Below are 16,642 nucleotides of genomic sequence, written 5' to 3'. Positions count from 1 at the left end.
ATTGGGGACTTGGGCCAAATGAATTGGTATGTTTCTCTATGGTGTACTAGGTGAATGAGATGACCTCAGATTTCTTTAAAGTTGCAATATAGTCTAACGCTTATCACTGGAGCAGGGTAGGTGGAGGGGAGATACTTGGCTTTGTCGTGATGTACACACAAACAATGTTTTATCCCAATTTTGGCTGCCCTATTGGTGCTAGATTAAGCTCTGAATCTCATTTTTCTTGGCTATAATGAGGAAAACTATACGTGATTATTCATGTGAAGTTGTTAGGGCGGGCTTAATCATTGAGTATTGAAACATTCATTATTTAAGGTGTACCTAAAATAATTTTGGCTTTTAAATGAGAGTATACCTTGAAAGGTAGAATTAGAATGAGGAATAGCCTTAATATAAAAAATGTCCTAGTTGAACAACATCGTTTGGTAGGAAGTTATTTACAGCCCAAATACGAGATGGAAAATTCTAGCTGCTTGTATGAGAAAGGGAAGAAGGCCTTTGGGTTTCTAGAGATGGACATACTAAACAGTGGGTAATAACAAGATACAATTTTAAGTGTGTACAGCACTCTAGAGGGCATTAATGCAGTTGCAGGAACCATGAGGTGATCTTTCTTTCCATTAAGTTCAGGTGCGTGTGTATTTGTGTACTGTATTTATTCAGGCTCTGCAGCTCAAAGGAAGATATTGGAAAGGGTTGAGGGGAGCCTCTCAGAATTTCAGGCCTTAGAATGGCAGCTGAAAAAACCCAGGGAAAGAAAGCATGGGCTATAAAAGATTGAAGGTAGTTTAAAAATAATCTGTAGTTCTAAAAGGCTTTTAAACAGAACAATGCATGGTATTTCCGAGATTCGTTCTTTCTAGGCGCTTTCTATAAGACTTCATGGAAAAAATTGGGTTGGTCTCTTATGGTAGGAGAAAACCTATGATAATGCTTTTATGTAGATTTACTTTTGCCAACAAAATTCAACAAAAACAAGACATCTCAATATTTTATACTTTTAAAATTAAGAATAATGTCAACACATTCATTTTCATTTACTGTCCTTGGCTCATAGAGAACTTTTCAGGACATTCCTAGTCTATAGTTTCAATGAGCTGTTTGCATATTTATTGTATTTTATTACAGATAATATGTATACTCAGAGGCATTCCTTCCCTTCTTTATCTTTTTCTTGATCCAAATTCAGCACTTTTTTATTTTGGAAACAGAGTCTTGCTCTTGTGCCCAAGCTGGAATGCAGTGGTGTGATCTTGGCTCACTGCAACTTCTGCCTTCCAGGTTCACGTGATTCTCCTGCCTCAGCCTCCCAAGTAGCTGGGATTGTAGGCACCCACCACCATGCCTGGCTAATATTTGTATTTTTTAGTAGAGATGGAGTTTCACCATGTTGGCCAGGCTGGTCTTGAACTCCTGACCTCTGGTAATCTGCCCAACTTGGCCTCCCAAAGTTCTGGGATTACAGGCATGAGCCTGTACTTCCTGGCCCAAATTTAGTACTTTTCAGATTTTATGACTTTAAAGTTACAGCCTTCCATTCTCTTCCCCAGGCCTGTGTCCATCAGCCCCTCTCACTATATATGTCTCTGGTCTTCCTCTCGCAAATGCTAAGGGAGTGTATTCAAAGGCCCCATTAGCTTTTCTCGCCCCTTTATCTTTCCCAAGAGAGGTCTGCAAAAATTTCAGCTTCTCTGCTGTCTGTATTGTCTCATATTTCTATTCATAATAGCTTCTTGGGCTCTGTGTTCTTTCTTTTCTCTTTTTCTAATAGTCTCTAGTTAGGGTGACTTGCAGTTTTTGTGAAATTTTAGCTATTGCTGAACAGGTGATTATGAGCAACAGTAAAGTTACTAAACCTCTGAGAAAGCAAAGGAAATTTGTCCCTGACTTGATGTCATGGCTTGAACAAGCTGACTTTTCATAGATTTAAGGAAGAACCAGAGTAACATGATTTTTCAATCTTAATTATCCTTATAAATTAAATAGAATGAAATGAAAATACTGTTATCACATTTATAAAAGAACAGAGTTTTGAAAAATAAATGTTTCAGTGGAATTTGGTACTTTTCTAAGATTTGAATGTTATTATTCATTGATGGGTATAGCTCTGTTTCATCTTCACCATTAAAAAAAACTTCATTTTTTAATTTTTAAAAATTGGCAAATAAAAATTACATATATTGTATACAGCATGGTGTTTTGAAATACGTCAACATTGCGTAATGGCTAAATCAAGCTAATTAACATGCACATCACTTGACATGCTTGTCAGTTATTTGTGGTAAGAATACTTAGAATGTACCCTTTCATCCATTCTTAAGCATACAATACATTGTTATTCACTGTAGTCACCATGTTGTACAGTGGGTTTCTTCAACTTACTTCTCTTGTCTAACTGAAGTATTATATTATTTGATTAACATCTCAACCCATCCTCTCACCCCAAGCCCCTGGTAACGACTGCTCTACTTTCTGCTTCTATGAGTTTGAATTTTTGGACTCTACATATAAGGAAAATCATGCAATAGTCATCTCTCTGTGTCAGGCTGGTTTCACTTAACATAATGTCCTCCAGGTTCATCCATGTTGTTGTAAAAGACAAGAGTTTCTTTCTTTTTTTTTTTTTTTTGGTGGGATTATTGGAGACGGGGTCTCATTCTGTTTCCCAGGCTGGAGTACAGTGCCTCGATCTTGGCTCACTGTAGCCTCGACTTACTGAGCTCAGGCGATCCTCCCACCTTGGTCTCCCTGGTATCTGGGACCACAGGTGCATACCACTATGTCCAGCTAATTTTTTGTATTTTTTATAGATATGAGTTTTCACCAGGTTGCCCAGGCTGATCTCAAACCCCTGGGCTTAAGTGATCCACTCACCTTAGCCTCCCTAAGTGGTGGGATTATAGGTGTGAGCCACCGCGCCTGAACAGATTTCCTTCTTTTTAAATTCTGAATAGTATTCCATTGTGTTTATACCATATTTTCTTTATTCATCAGTTGATGGACACTTAGCTGCAGTGATCATGGGAGTGCAGATATCTCTTTGACATACTGATTTCAATTCTTTTCGATAGAGACCCTGTAGTGAAATTACTGGATCATATGGTAGTTCTATTTTTTAATGTTTTGAGGAACCTCCATACTATTTTCCATAGTGGCTGCATTTTCCATCTTTATTGAGGTATAGTTTACATACAGTAAAATGCACGTGTTTTGAAAGTGCAGTGCAATGAGTTTTGGCAAACGTATATATCCCTGAATGTGTTACCATCACCCCGGAATTCTCTCCTGCCTCTTTGTGGTCATTTCTCTCTCACATCCTGTTCCAAGCAACTACTGATTTGAATTCTGGCACTATGGATTCGTTTTGCCTGTTCTGGAACTTCGTACATTATACCCTCTTTTGTGTCTAGCTTCTTTTGCTTGGCATAATTTTTTTTTTATATACTTTAAGTTCTGGGGTACATGTGCAGAACGTGTAGGTTTGTTATATAGGTATACACATGCCATGGTGGTTTGTTGCACCCATCAACCCGTCATCTACATTAGGTATTTCTCCTAAAGCTATCCTTCCCCTAGCCAGCATAATGTTTTTGAGATTCTTCATGTTTCTTCCTTTTTGTGGCTGACGGACCCTATCCCCCGAGTTTTTTTTGTTTTTGTTTTTTGAGACGGAGTCTCATTCTGTCACCCAGGCTGAAGTGCAGTGGTGCAATCTTTGCTCACTGCATCTTCTGCCTCCCAGGTTCAAGCAGTTCTTCTGCCTCAGCCTCCTGAGTAGCTGAGACTACTGGCATGTGCCACCATGCCCGGCTAATTATTGTATTTTTAGTAGAAACAAGGTTTCACCGTGTTGGCCAGGCTAGTCTCGAACATCTGACTTCAGGTATCTGCCCGCCTTGGCCTCCCAGTGCTGGGATTACAGGTGTGAACCACCACGCTTGACCTCCCCCAGTTTAAAAAAAAAAACATTTTTCTTGTCTGTGACTTTCTAATCATAAAGCGGAAGCCTCAGGGCAATTTAGTATTAAGAGTACCTGTAGGCCGGGCGCGGTGGCTCACGCCTGTAATCCCAGCACTTTGGGAGGCCGAGGCGGGTGGATCACGAGGTCAAGAAATCGAGACCATCCTGGTCAACGTGGTGAAACCCCGTCTCTACTAAAAATACAAAAAATTAGCTGGGCATGGTGGCGCATGCCTGTAATCCCAGCTACTCAGGAGGCTGAAGCAGGAGAATTGCCTGAACCCCGGAGGCGGAGGTTGCGGTGAGCCAAGATTGCGCCATTGCACTCCAGCCTGGGTAACAAGAGCGAAACTCCGACTCAAAAACAAAAAACAAAAAAGTACCTGTAGTTTCGTTGGTTTGTAGCTTTGTTACTGCGGTTTAGAGAATTTTGGTGATGTCATTTTCTATACAGCCTGATGCCAATTTTTTACCTCCTACAAATTTGACTTCACTTTTCCTTCCATGTAGTAAGCAAAAGTGAGAATTGAGCTGATTACCTTGTATATATCCTAGTGTGAAATGCCACAGTTGTCTTTTCCCAATCAGATAGGATTTTGCCAAACTGACAATCAGATAGGAGTTTACACTGACACCCTATAAGTTTGTTCCCCACTCTGATCAAGAGCCTACTAGTTCGGTGTTGTATGACATAAAATTTATTTTTAACTCTTTCCGCAGTAACCATTACACATAGAGGAAAAAGCTGAGAATTATAGTAGCAAGGTGAGATAAGTAGGCTATCGGAAGTCAGATTCTAACAGATTTAAGCTCAGATTTAAAATGGAGCCAGGCGGGGTGGCTCACACCTGTAATTCCAGCACTTTGTGTGGCCGAGGCAGGCAGATCACAAGGTCAGGAGTTTGAGACCAGCCTGGCCAATATGGCGAAACCCTGTCTCTATTAAAAATAGAAAAAAAAATTAGCGGGGCATGGTGGTGCGTGCCTGTAGTCCCAGCTACTCGGGGGGCTGAGGCAGAAGAATTGCTTGAACCCAAGAGGTGGAGGTTGCAGTGAGCCAAGATTGTGCCACTGTGCTCGAGCCTGGTGAGAGAGCAAGACTTCATCTGAAAAAAAAAAAAAAAAAAAAAAAAAAAAAGAGATTTAAAATTGAGTGATTTGATAGCTGGAGTTCTTAACCCAGAGACTTTAAGAACTCCGGTGGAATCTAGGAATGGCTTTGAGAGATATGTTTAAAAGTTAAATAAAATCACAAATGATGATACAAGCCTGGACTTCCCTGCCTAATCCTAATCAGTCCCGGTTCCAACATCTCAGAGGTGCTTTTACTCTTTCAGTTTTTCTGTTTTAGGTATTCCTGTTTCTAATAGTGTGCTTGTGCTGTGTTTTTTTATTTTAAATATTGTATATTAGCTTCCAACTATGGAAGATGAGGAGTTAGCCCCCTTCCCAATCTCTCCCCCATCCCACCACATCCTCTTTCTTCATCCTCTCTATGTAGTTGTATTCTAGTTTTGGTTAAATAGATGATCAGTACTTACCTTTTTATAACTACACTAATATTTACATCCAAGCCATACAGCACACGGTGATTATGTTTTCTCTTATGCAATTGTGTTGTTGTTTTCCTGAAGTTGCTGATTGGATAGTCCTCTTGCCTTTCTTCTGTATTGCATTTCCTGGATCCCTTGTTTCTTCTCTTCTGTTTTCTCTTGTGTGGAACACATTCTTCAGTAGTTTGCTGAGATACAGTGCATATGAAGTTGAGTTTTTGAGAGCTTGCATGCCTGAAAATGTCTTTATTCTTTCCTCATATTTGATTGGTAGTTCTTCCGGGAAATCATTCTGTCTTAAAATTTTGAAGGTATATCATTTTTTTGTTTTGTGGCTTTTAATGTTGCTGCTGAGAGAAATCCGATGTCATTCTGATTCACAAGGCTTTGTATAGGTTCTGTTTTTTCCTTTTTTTCTTTGACAGCTTTTATGATTGTCTCTTTATGTCTTGTGTTATTACATGCCAGAATAATGTGTCCTGGCTTAGGTCTTTTTACCTTCCATTTTCTTGAACACTTGGTGTGCCTTTTCAATCTGAAAACTCGTGTCTTTCGTTCTGGCATTATTTTTTTCTTTCTTCTCCTTAAAAAAAAAAAAAACCAAACAAACTGGAGTCTTGCTTTGTTGCCTAAGCTGGAGTGCAGTGGCACAATCATGGCTCTTAGCAGTCTCAATCTCCCAGGCTCTAGTGATCCTCCTGACTCAACCTCTTAAGTAGCTGGGACTACAGGCATGTGCCACCATATCCGGCTGATTTTTGAATTTATTGTAGAGACAAGGACTCCCTGTTTTGCCAAGGCTGGTCTTGAAATCCTGAGCTCCAGCAGTCCCCTACCTTGGCCTTCCAAAGTGCTGGGATTATAATAAGACACTGCACTGGGCAGGCAGTTTTTAAAAAAAAATTATTTAATTTATTTAAAACTATTTTTTTCACTCCATTTTTTTTCCCACTTTTCCTTCCTTGGAACTCCTATCTGGTAAGTATTGGACCTTTTGGATCAATCCCCTTGTTTTGTTTTACCTTCTATCTCATTTTTTGGTGTTTTCCTGTTTGGAGATTTCCTCCACAAGGATACCTTCTAACCTTTCTATTGGATTTAAAAAATTTCAGTTTTAATTTCTAAGAGTTGTTTTTCATTTCTTGAAAATGTTTATATCATCCTGTCTTTGTTTAATTTATGTAATAGCTTCTTTTATTTTTCCTAAGGATGTTAATTATAGTTTCACAAAATTCTATTTCCAGCATAGTTTCTGTTCCCTCATGTCCGGCTTCAGTAATTTTTTTTTGTTGTTGTTGTTTTGATGCCTGTCATTCCATTTTGCAGGCTTTCTGTGAATGTCAGGTGATCCTTGGCTAACTAATTTGTGTGTTTAAGAGACAGGCACTAACTACAAAGCTGATTGGAAGCTCAGAACGTGCTGTGGAGCTTGTCTATAATGATTGGGTAGGGACTCAGCAGTTTCTTCATTGAAACCTCAGATGTCACTATCTGTATAGATCTTTTCACTTGGACCAGTTCACTTTCCCAAGGGAGAAGCCATATGTCCTCTGTGTTGGGGTGAAAAGTCAAGCTGCCAGTGTTTTGGAGCCTGTTTGACGAAGACTGAGGGTCCCTGGGCGCTGAGGATCATACTGTTGAATAGATCCCACTTTGACTTCATCTTCCTGTTTTCTGTCTCATGCCCTCCCCTCACCTGTGCCTGGCATTTCTTTGTCTAGAACCTTTCCAATTCATTTGCTCCTGATTTTGGCCAATGCTGTGGGGAGGGAATTACCCATGTGTGCGGCTTGATAGGGATTTTGGGCTCAAAATACTCCTATAGAAACTTTTAAGCCAGTACCTCTGCCTTTAGTGTATTTGGTGCCTCCTTTTTAGTGTTAGCAAATCCTACTCCAGGCTAAGGTTTTCAGATTTCTCTTGCCTGCTAGTTTAGTTGCTACTGTCCATCTTCTTGCTAGTTTCCACAGTTTTGTTATCATCTCTTATCTGCTGTTCTCCCTCTCTGTTCTCTCTTTATGCTTAAAAAGTTTCTTTGCTATTACTTTGGTAGGATTGCAGGAAGGAGTAGAATCATTGGAATCATCTTCTTCAGGGTCTTTGCACCCCCCCCCAATCAATAATCAGTCTATTTTACTTATTAAGAGAGGTTACAAGGTCTTCTTATTCAAGACTTTTTTTTGCTTGTTTGTTTAAACGTGGGAGAGTTTCATAGAAGCATGATTTAGGTGTTGTCAAGAAGTTGTAGGAAGGGATTAGGTACTTTTTCAAGAAACCTTTTAATCTTAGCATTTTGCCTTCATATTTTCCATGCTTGTTGGGTAAGTGTTGAAATATAGTTTTGTAATCACCAGAAGTATAGTGTCAGTGAATATTTTCATCATCACACCAAATCTTGTAGATGAAGAATATAGATTTTCAGTTATCAAAAATATGGTAGACTCTCTGCGGTGATTCATGTGTCCCATGTATTGATGAAGGTTTGGATTATACAGGTGTGTGCGTTTGGCAAAACTTACCACGTGATATACTTGAGATGTCTTCATGTGGAAAATGTTACCTCAAACAAAAACCAGAAACAAAACTGTAAAGAAATATTAGACTCGAATTTAAATAAAAATACATGTGAGGACTATCAAAAATATATGAAAGTAGTTCTGTGAATTTTGAAAGATCATGGTTTTTAAAATTTTTCCATGTTGAAAAAATTGAAAATTTTCAATTAGGGGAGCAAATAAAGACTTATTCCTATGAGGTACATCACAACTACCTCCTGCATTCCTCTCCTCTCCCCTTTATTTTGTCATGTTTTGCCCATGCTAGTTACTATACTGTGCAGATCTATAGGAGTGGTGGGAATTGTCTTATTTAATATCTAATATTTAGAATGTAAGGCAAAAAAAGCCTTGGTATGTCCTTTTATTTTGATATTGTCTGTGGTTGTGCCTACTCTCTTTTGGAAGATGGGGTTATTTTTATTTTAGTCAGTTGAATTGAGCATCCAGTTTCTTGGTTTTAAACATTAGCTGGAGTTCTAGAGCTAGAAGCATGAACCAAGTGACCTATCAGCTGGATAAGAAATTTGCAAGGAGAATTGGGGAAGGTATAATAGCATGGACTCTCACATTGATCATTCCCTTTTTAGATGTATTAATATTTATGTGCTACTTCATATTTTCAGAGTGCTTTCTCTTTAGTAGTTTTTTCTAGATTCACTCAAAGGTAGGTTGGGAGTAGTTTTCTCATTTCATGGGAGAGAAATTATAAACAGAGGGAGGTGGAGATGTGCCCAAGTGAGTCAATGCCAGAACCAGGATTAGAATATTGGAGGCAGACTAAGGAGAGTAAGTGGCAATGGGAATTAGGAACTGCTAAGTGCAGTAGTACCAGTGAAGACTACTAACTAGTTTACAGGTTTAGACCGGCAAGACTTTGGACTAACCAAAGACTGAATCTGTTTTATTGCAGGTAAAAGAGAACCTGCTTTCATGCAAGATGCTGTTACACTGCAAACGGGATGAGCTTCGGAAACTCTGGATTGAAGGAATTGAGCATAAGCACGTCCTGAACTTGCTGGATGAAATTGAGAATATCAAGCAAGTGCCTCAAAAGCTGGAACAGTGCATGGCCAGCAAGCACTATCTCAGTGCTACTGACATGCTGGTAAGGGTCATTTTTGTTAAGATGTAAAAGCACTCTCTTTTGTTCTCTCTGAGTCCTGTAATGCGTATAGCACATTACAAACTGCACTCTTGGGATTCATGAGCCCTTACAGCTGAAGCCTGACTGGTTCTCTTTCTAATTCTCGTGTTTGAAATGGTAGGTGATTATTATTTATGTATTATCTGCCTTTGTAACAATGGCAAGAAATATAATAGTAAGAAACCAGTACTTAAATCAGGTTAGAATGGTAATGAGAAGTGTTTTTTAGCTTCAGAGGAACATAGTTAATGAATCCAATTTTAAAGAATGAAATCTACATGAGACAGAACTTCCGAAGATTTACATACTAGTGTTCCACACATTTTTTGAAGGAAATTTTACATTAGGGCTTTGTTTTTTTCCTTGAAATTGTTAAGAAATAAAGTTTTGGAAAATTAATACTGGAAGAAACTTTATTGAGCAAGAGTACTCCACAATCTAGCCTTTAGCCTCTATCTTAGTTCATTGTGCATGCTACTTTCTGAACTGCTAAAAGTTCCCAGAAGGATGCAATTGGTGGTTCATGTGGCCGAGTGAAAGAAGATGAATAAAAAAATAGAAATACAGAGTTTGCTCCCTAATAAACCTAACTTTCCAGGGCCTGTGGTTCTTAGAGAGGGCTGCTCTTTCTCCCTTCCCTTCTAGCTACCCAATCCCACTTCCATCTCATTCAGAGTTGGCTGAGGACTATAGGAGCTCTCAGCAGCAGATGGGCTCTATTTGAATTGTTGTCTTTTTCTTCCCCACAGTAGGTGGAAGCCCTTTATCTTTGTTTCACCAAATTAGATTGGCTTTAACACTGGAAAAAAACACTGAGGAGAATTGGTAGAGACACAGATTCAATGCTCTAAGTAGTTCCAATTCATTCGGACTTCCAAGAAGAATGTTGCTAAAAGTCCTTCCTAAGAAGCTTTTTAAGGAAATTTGGTAACCAAGGAGTGAGAAGTGCCATGATATTTTATCAGATATTAAAACCTGGTTATGTGATAAGACCGAATGGTCCATTTCCACAGTGGAAGGAGATTAATAATAGTTGGCCCTTGGCTGGGAGTTCGAGGCTGTAGTGAGTCATGATCGTGCCACTGTACTCCAGCCTGGGTGATAGAGCAAGACACTGTCTCAAAAAGAACCCAAAACAACAACAACAAGAAAAGATTGGCTCTTGGGAGTGACAAAAGAATTGGCTATTTTCAGCATCTTTTTTAAAGTGGCATCTTCTTTAATAATAATGACTATAGGGTGTCTGATAGAAAAAAAATTACTTTTCACCTTTAGTGTTGATTGATGCATTATGAATGCAGCTTGTGCTAAATCATCAAGATTCAGCAATCAGAATAGATAAGCATGTATATATTTATGTGGCAAATATACATCTATTTGAATCACGATTTTTTGGAGTGGGCTTGTTTTTAAGTAAGTGCCACAGACTAAAATAAGTTGTTAGAATTTATTTCTGTGTTAATTATGTTCATTTTAGGATTTCAGATTTTTGTGTTATGGTCTTTTTACTTAAGGGCTTATTTATTTACTGAATGGCTAATCAATAATGAATACTGTCCCTTTTTTTCTGACATATTCAAGACTCATTAAATACTTTAAATTCTTGGTTTTAAGTTACAGAAATTCACCTCTAGCTAGCTTAAGTAAAAATAATTGTTTGACTCATGTAACCAGTCTGACAAAGGAACAAGAGTATGTGTGGAATGTTGCCTGTGTGTTTTCTCTGCATGTCCTCTTCATTGTTCTACTGAAGACTGGTCTCTACCATGTGTGAGGGAGGAGGTTGGGTGTTAAGGGAAAATGGGGCATAGGCTGTGTCTACATCTTTCCACCTTTACAGAAGAAAATCTTATTTTTTTCCCCCTAATTCAGAGATCTAGGGTTAAGATCTAGATTGAGCCAGGTTGGGTATGATAATAATCAATAAAACTATTTGGTTGGGGTGGGGGTGTGGGTGGAACAGGGAGGAAGAACAGTCATGTCCACAAAAGAGTGTGTAAGACACATTTTCTGGAGGTTTTGTTCCATTTTCTCTGTTTGGTTCTTTATATATTCTAATATTCTTCTTGCCTGTTAGATGGATTGTAAATATGTTCTCCCAGTTGGGGGTTTTTCCTTTGTTTATGGTGTCTTTGTTACAAATAAATTAAAAATTTTAATGCAAAAAAGTCTCAATTTCTCAGTATTTTTGTTATGTGATTTTTTTTTTTTTTTTTTTTTTTTTTTGCGACAGTCTAATTCTATCGCCCAGGCTGGAGTGCAGGGGTGCAATATCAGCTCACTGCAACCTCCACCTCCCAGGTTCAAATGAGTCTCCTGCCTCAGCCTCCCAAGTACCTGGGATTATAGGCATGTGCCATCATGCCTGGCTAATTTTTGTAGGTCAGGCTGGGTCTTGAATTCCTGACCACAAGTGATCTGCCTGCCTTGGCCTCCCAAAGTGCTGGGATTACAGGCGTGAGCCACTGTGCCCAGCCTGTTATGTGATTTTTGATGTAAGAAATTTTTTTCCATTCCAATGAATCTCCTCTGTTTTCTTCTTGAACCTATCAAAAGTCCATTTAAGGAGGATCTAATTTTATCTTTTTTCTATATAGCCGCTTGGCTCAGGCTGTTTATTGAATCATTTTCCTACTGATTTATAATGCTATTTTGGTCAGATATCACCAAGTTTTCACATATGCATAGATCTGTTTCTGAGTTCTTTATTTTGTTCAATGGTATTATTTGTACCTGCTCCCAAACCATACTGTTTTAACTCCTATAACTTTATAATACATCTTGACAGAATATGAAGAGATTCTCTGATCTTGCTATTCAAAATTGTCTTTGTGGGTGGACATGATGGCCCATGCCTGTAATCCCAGCACTTTGGGAGGCTGAAGTGGGCAGATCACTTGAGGTCAAGAGTTTGATACCAGTCTGGCCAACATGGTAAAACTCCATCTCTGCTAAAAATCCAAAATTAGGTGGGCATGGTGGTACATGGCTGTAATCCCAGCTAGCTCAGGAGGCTGAGGCAGGAGAATCACTTGAACCTTCAGTAGCTAATCGATTGAATTTAAGAGATTATCTTTGCAATGTTAAGTCATCTGTGAACATAGTATTCCTTTCATTTATTAAAATCTTCATTTGTGTCCTTCAATAATGCTTAGCAATATATTCCTTAGAGATATTATATATATTTTGTTAGATTTATTTCTGGGTATTACCTTTTCTTGTCTTTTGAAACAGTAGCTATTTATTTATTAAGGCTTCTAGCTATTGGTTGCTGGTGCATAAGGATGTGATATATTTTTCTTTTTTAATTGACCATATATTTCCCTGAACTGATTCCCAATACTGTCTGCCTGGAAAATGATGACTTATTTTTTAAGACTTCGCTCAAATTTCATCAACTGTCTGAATGTTCCACATATTCAGATAGCTAGGTGCTTTTCTTTATGTTTCCATTACATCGTATGTTTCATTTTAATATAATTCTTTTTGTTTGTGTAGTAGGTCATTGAGGGGAGGGGTTTTGTCTTATCTATTTTTGTCTACCCTGTTCTTAGCATAGTGTATCTCATATAGTCAGAGTTCACAAATTGTTAGCTAAATGGGTGACTATCTGGAAGACTTTAATACCACTACCTAGAGAAAAAGGTGTTTCTTTTGTGGGAGCTTTGTTCTGCCTTTTCTTCATTATTTATTGTTTAATGGAAAGGTTCTCTAGTTTTTAACCTTTCCTTTTTGTAATAATTAAATGAATGACAATGATAACACTAGCGAGTATATATTGAGTACTTACTATGTGCTGGTACTATTTGAAATATGTTACATTTGTTGACTTATTTCTTTCAACAACTCCACTTCTCATATCATTACCATTTTACAACTTTGCATGATCTGGGGAATTGGCATATCTCAATACACAATGATTTGTATATTCCAATATACAGAGATTTCGTGGAGGCAGGATTTAAAGTGCACTTAAAAGATTGGGAGATACCTTCAACTTGGTCTTCTGTATATAAAAGTGAGTAGTAAGCTCTATAATTGCTCTTTTATTGGGCTTCACATGAAAAACAATCACATTTTTTCCCCTTGGTTATGTGCTGTTAGAAGTAAAATCTACTTAAGGCATCTCAAGGGTCCAAATGGAAATCTTTGCTAAAAGACATCAGTGGAAAGTGAAGACAAAACAATCTAGTCTTTCAAAACTCCCTGATTTCCTTGGATTTATTTGTCAGAAGATTTTGCATTTCCATTTTAAGTCAGATGCAGATGCTTAGTAATTTAATCTCTACTCAGAATAGATTAATAAATCCAGAGTAAGTAACTCTATGGCGACCCATTGCTCTTGGCAGCTCCTGCTATTCCTACTTCACCATCAGACTGGTCTGGTAGCTATAGGCTTGGCTTGTAGGTGAGATATTTATTTCTTCTTTTGATATGATAACCTGAGTATTGCATAAAATAATTAAATTGTCATGACAGGGAACGTCTGCAAATAGGTCTGGCCTTTTGTTTCTTTCTTCAAGGTAAACAGCCGCTGTTGGCTTATGAAAAGCTAAAAATGATCTTACAAGAAGCCTGTATCCATCACATTGAAATCAGAGACTTGATTAATATTGTAGCCTGTAGCTCTGTGATATGTGTGGTTTAAATTAGACCTTTGCAGTCATTGTGCTGGGTTGATGCAAGCACATTAATGACATAATTTCTGGTTGCTGCATCACATTTCTGCAGTCTGTCCTTTGTATTCCACTCACATTAATTGAAGTAATTTTGCCAGTGAAGCGTGTTTCAAACCTCTGCATTTAAATTGAAATTTTAATTCCCTTATTGTCTTGAAAAGACGGCTGAAGATGCCTTGTTACAGGTTTCATTATCACTCAAAACACTCCAGCTGCTGGTTCTAACGTACAAAGACTGATTAATTCGGGGAAGAATTATTAATATAAGAATAGCAGCTTCTTCCCAGTGGCATGAGCTAACCAGGAAGGTATTTCATGATAGTTAATATTTTCATAAACTTTTTTTTTTAAGGGAAAATTTGTGTAGAAGTCTGCATCGAACTAAAATTGCACAGATGAGCTTTGAAAACCACTTACACAAGTTCTGATTTATCATCCCATAGAAGTCAATTCATAATTGCATTCAATCACTGGAAACCAAGCCAGTGCAAATAGTTTCGAAGCACTTTAGCTGACAGTCACAAGGCTTGTGACTAAAATAATTTTTTCATTTTGAAGCCTTCCTGAGATTGTAGAGATTTTGAATGTCTCTTAATCATTTTGTCTTTCTTTATTTATATGCCTTTTAAAAAGAATCCATAGCTATGTAGTCAGATAAGGATTATTATGATAATTATAATAACAACTTATATTTATATGGCTGCCTTCTTCTCAGAGGATCCCAGAGTGCTTTGCTGAGAGAATAGTGTAGTGGAATTATTTCACTTACACTGGGAAAATGTGACCATATCTGGGATAAATAGAGTAGGGTAGCTATTTAATTGAATAGTTTTCTGAGATCTTGTGTAATAAAAGTAAGTATATTTGTAGTATTTTTAGTTAACAAGATCCTTTGTAATCGTTGGATAACATGGAGGGTTGTGAATGTCAGCATGGGTCTTTATTTGGGTTAGGTCGTCGATCCTTAAATCCCAACTTTGACTCTTACTAGCTTGGTGACTTGTGTTTAGTAATTTATCTGCCGAAAGTTGGAGTTAAGAATAATATGCTATCTCCAGGCTGGGGGTGGTGCTTCACACCTATAATCCCAGCTCTTTGGGAAGCCAAGGTGGACAGATCACCTGAGGTCAGGAGTTTGAGACCAGCCTGGCCAACATGGTCAAACCCCGTCTCTACTAAAAATACAAAAAATTAGGTGGGCATGGTGGCACCCACCTATAGTCCCGGCTACTCTTGGAAGGCTGAGTCAGGAGAATTGCTTGAGCCCGAGAGGCAGAGGTTGCAGTGAGCTGAGATCCTGCCACTGCACTGCACTCCAGCCTGGGAGACAGAGTGAGACTCTGTCTCAAAAAAAAAAAAAAAAAAAAGAATATGTATCTCCAAGGATTGCTGAGAGGATTAAGTGAGATATTAAACTGTGTACGTAAAGTATATGCAGTATAAATTAGTTTTTGAAATGTTATTTATAATAAATTGGTAAATTTTACTGATAGAAATGATATGATGATTGCTTTCATGTTATAATCTCAAAAACCGTCTTGGAGGTGGACTTCTTTTGAGCTAGTGAAAGTTGAAGTAGGGTTGAATTAAGCAGTTTTGATTCCTTTTCTTCTTGACCCAACATCAACATGTATCTGAATGAAAGGCCAGCCCACCTTTTTCAAAGTTAAAGGAACTCCTGCGGGCAGATAGGATTTTTCTCAGAAAGCAATTCTAGTCTGCTCTAACACATGCACAGATGGGTCACCAAGACCCACAATTCTATGTTATATTTTTGGGATTTGGCATGGACAAATTTCAGATTCGGTGTCATCAATTACCTACTTGGTCTACATTAAAAATATGTTCATAGGGTACCCATTGATTGTATAATGATAAGCAATGTAATTGGTTGGTAAACTATCCAAGATCAGCTTGTAAAATTTACTTTTCGGTAACTAAATATGTTAATCCACTGTGTATCATCACTAGATATAAGCCAGATCAGTACTGGAAGGTGTTTGTCATCAGAATGTTTTAGTGTTAGAAGAGTTGGTGTTAAGCTGCTGTTTCTGTGAGTACTTAGATAGGAGGACCAGTGGACCAGTGAGGTTGCTTCTATTTGTGTCAATAAAATTGTGTCATTAGTAAACAGACTGATCTTATTTTCTTTTCTTTATGCACAAGGAATGAGTGATCATGCATCCACTGCGAAACGATTAATGTGCAAGCAAGAAAAAGGGGGCCAAAATATATATCCCTTTCATCTGGCTTGAAAGTTTTTGAGATCTCACAACTGTTTTTTCTTATTACTCTGGGAAGAGTATCGATGTGAAAACCCTGTAGATAACAGGAGCTGGAATATTCTAGTGAGCTTATTGGACTAAACCTGAAAGTGTTTCAGTGACTGTACAACAATGTTCCAATATTTCATATGGATTTCTCCACAACATGATAAAAATATATCAGTGATCAATAATGAAATAGCCATTACTAAAGCCCATCTGTTCCTTGTGTAGAAGAGCAGCTTAAAAGACTGAGGCCAATATTCTATGCTAATAATTTATCTGGAAATAATCTGGCACATATTTTTATAGAGACAAATGATTGGGTCTTTAACAGGTGATAATGCCATTGTTGATAACTTCTGTTGTTGGTATGTGTATCTGTGAAGGTGGCCTTAACTGGAGGATGTTACTTGCTAGTGGGAAGAGACAGCTGGTGAACAAATAGTGTCTCTCATATTATGGTAAGTCTAATTATTA

General features: G+C 37.9%; 1 protein-coding gene across 4 annotated transcripts in view; it reads left to right on the top strand.

Annotated features, from left to right (window-relative positions):
• Positions 1-16,642, top strand: part of EXOC4 (exocyst complex component 4) — an 805,456-nt gene that overhangs the window by 26,999 nt on the left and 761,815 nt on the right. For all 4 annotated transcript variants that reach the window (XM_032275643.1, XM_032275644.1, XM_032275645.1 and 1 more), the window contains exon 3: positions 8,986-9,180. In XM_032275643.1, the coding sequence (XP_032131534.1) occupies positions 8,986-9,180 (195 nt within the window). The remainder of the gene's footprint in view (positions 1-8,985; positions 9,181-16,642) is intronic.

This window comes from Sapajus apella, unplaced genomic scaffold, assembly GCF_009761245.1.
Source record: "Sapajus apella isolate SASKATOON/1434 unplaced genomic scaffold, GSC_monkey_1.0 scaffold7, whole genome shotgun sequence".
NCBI lineage: Eukaryota > Metazoa > Chordata > Mammalia > Primates > Cebidae > Sapajus > Sapajus apella.
This window is presented reverse-complemented; position numbering and strand designations above follow the sequence as displayed.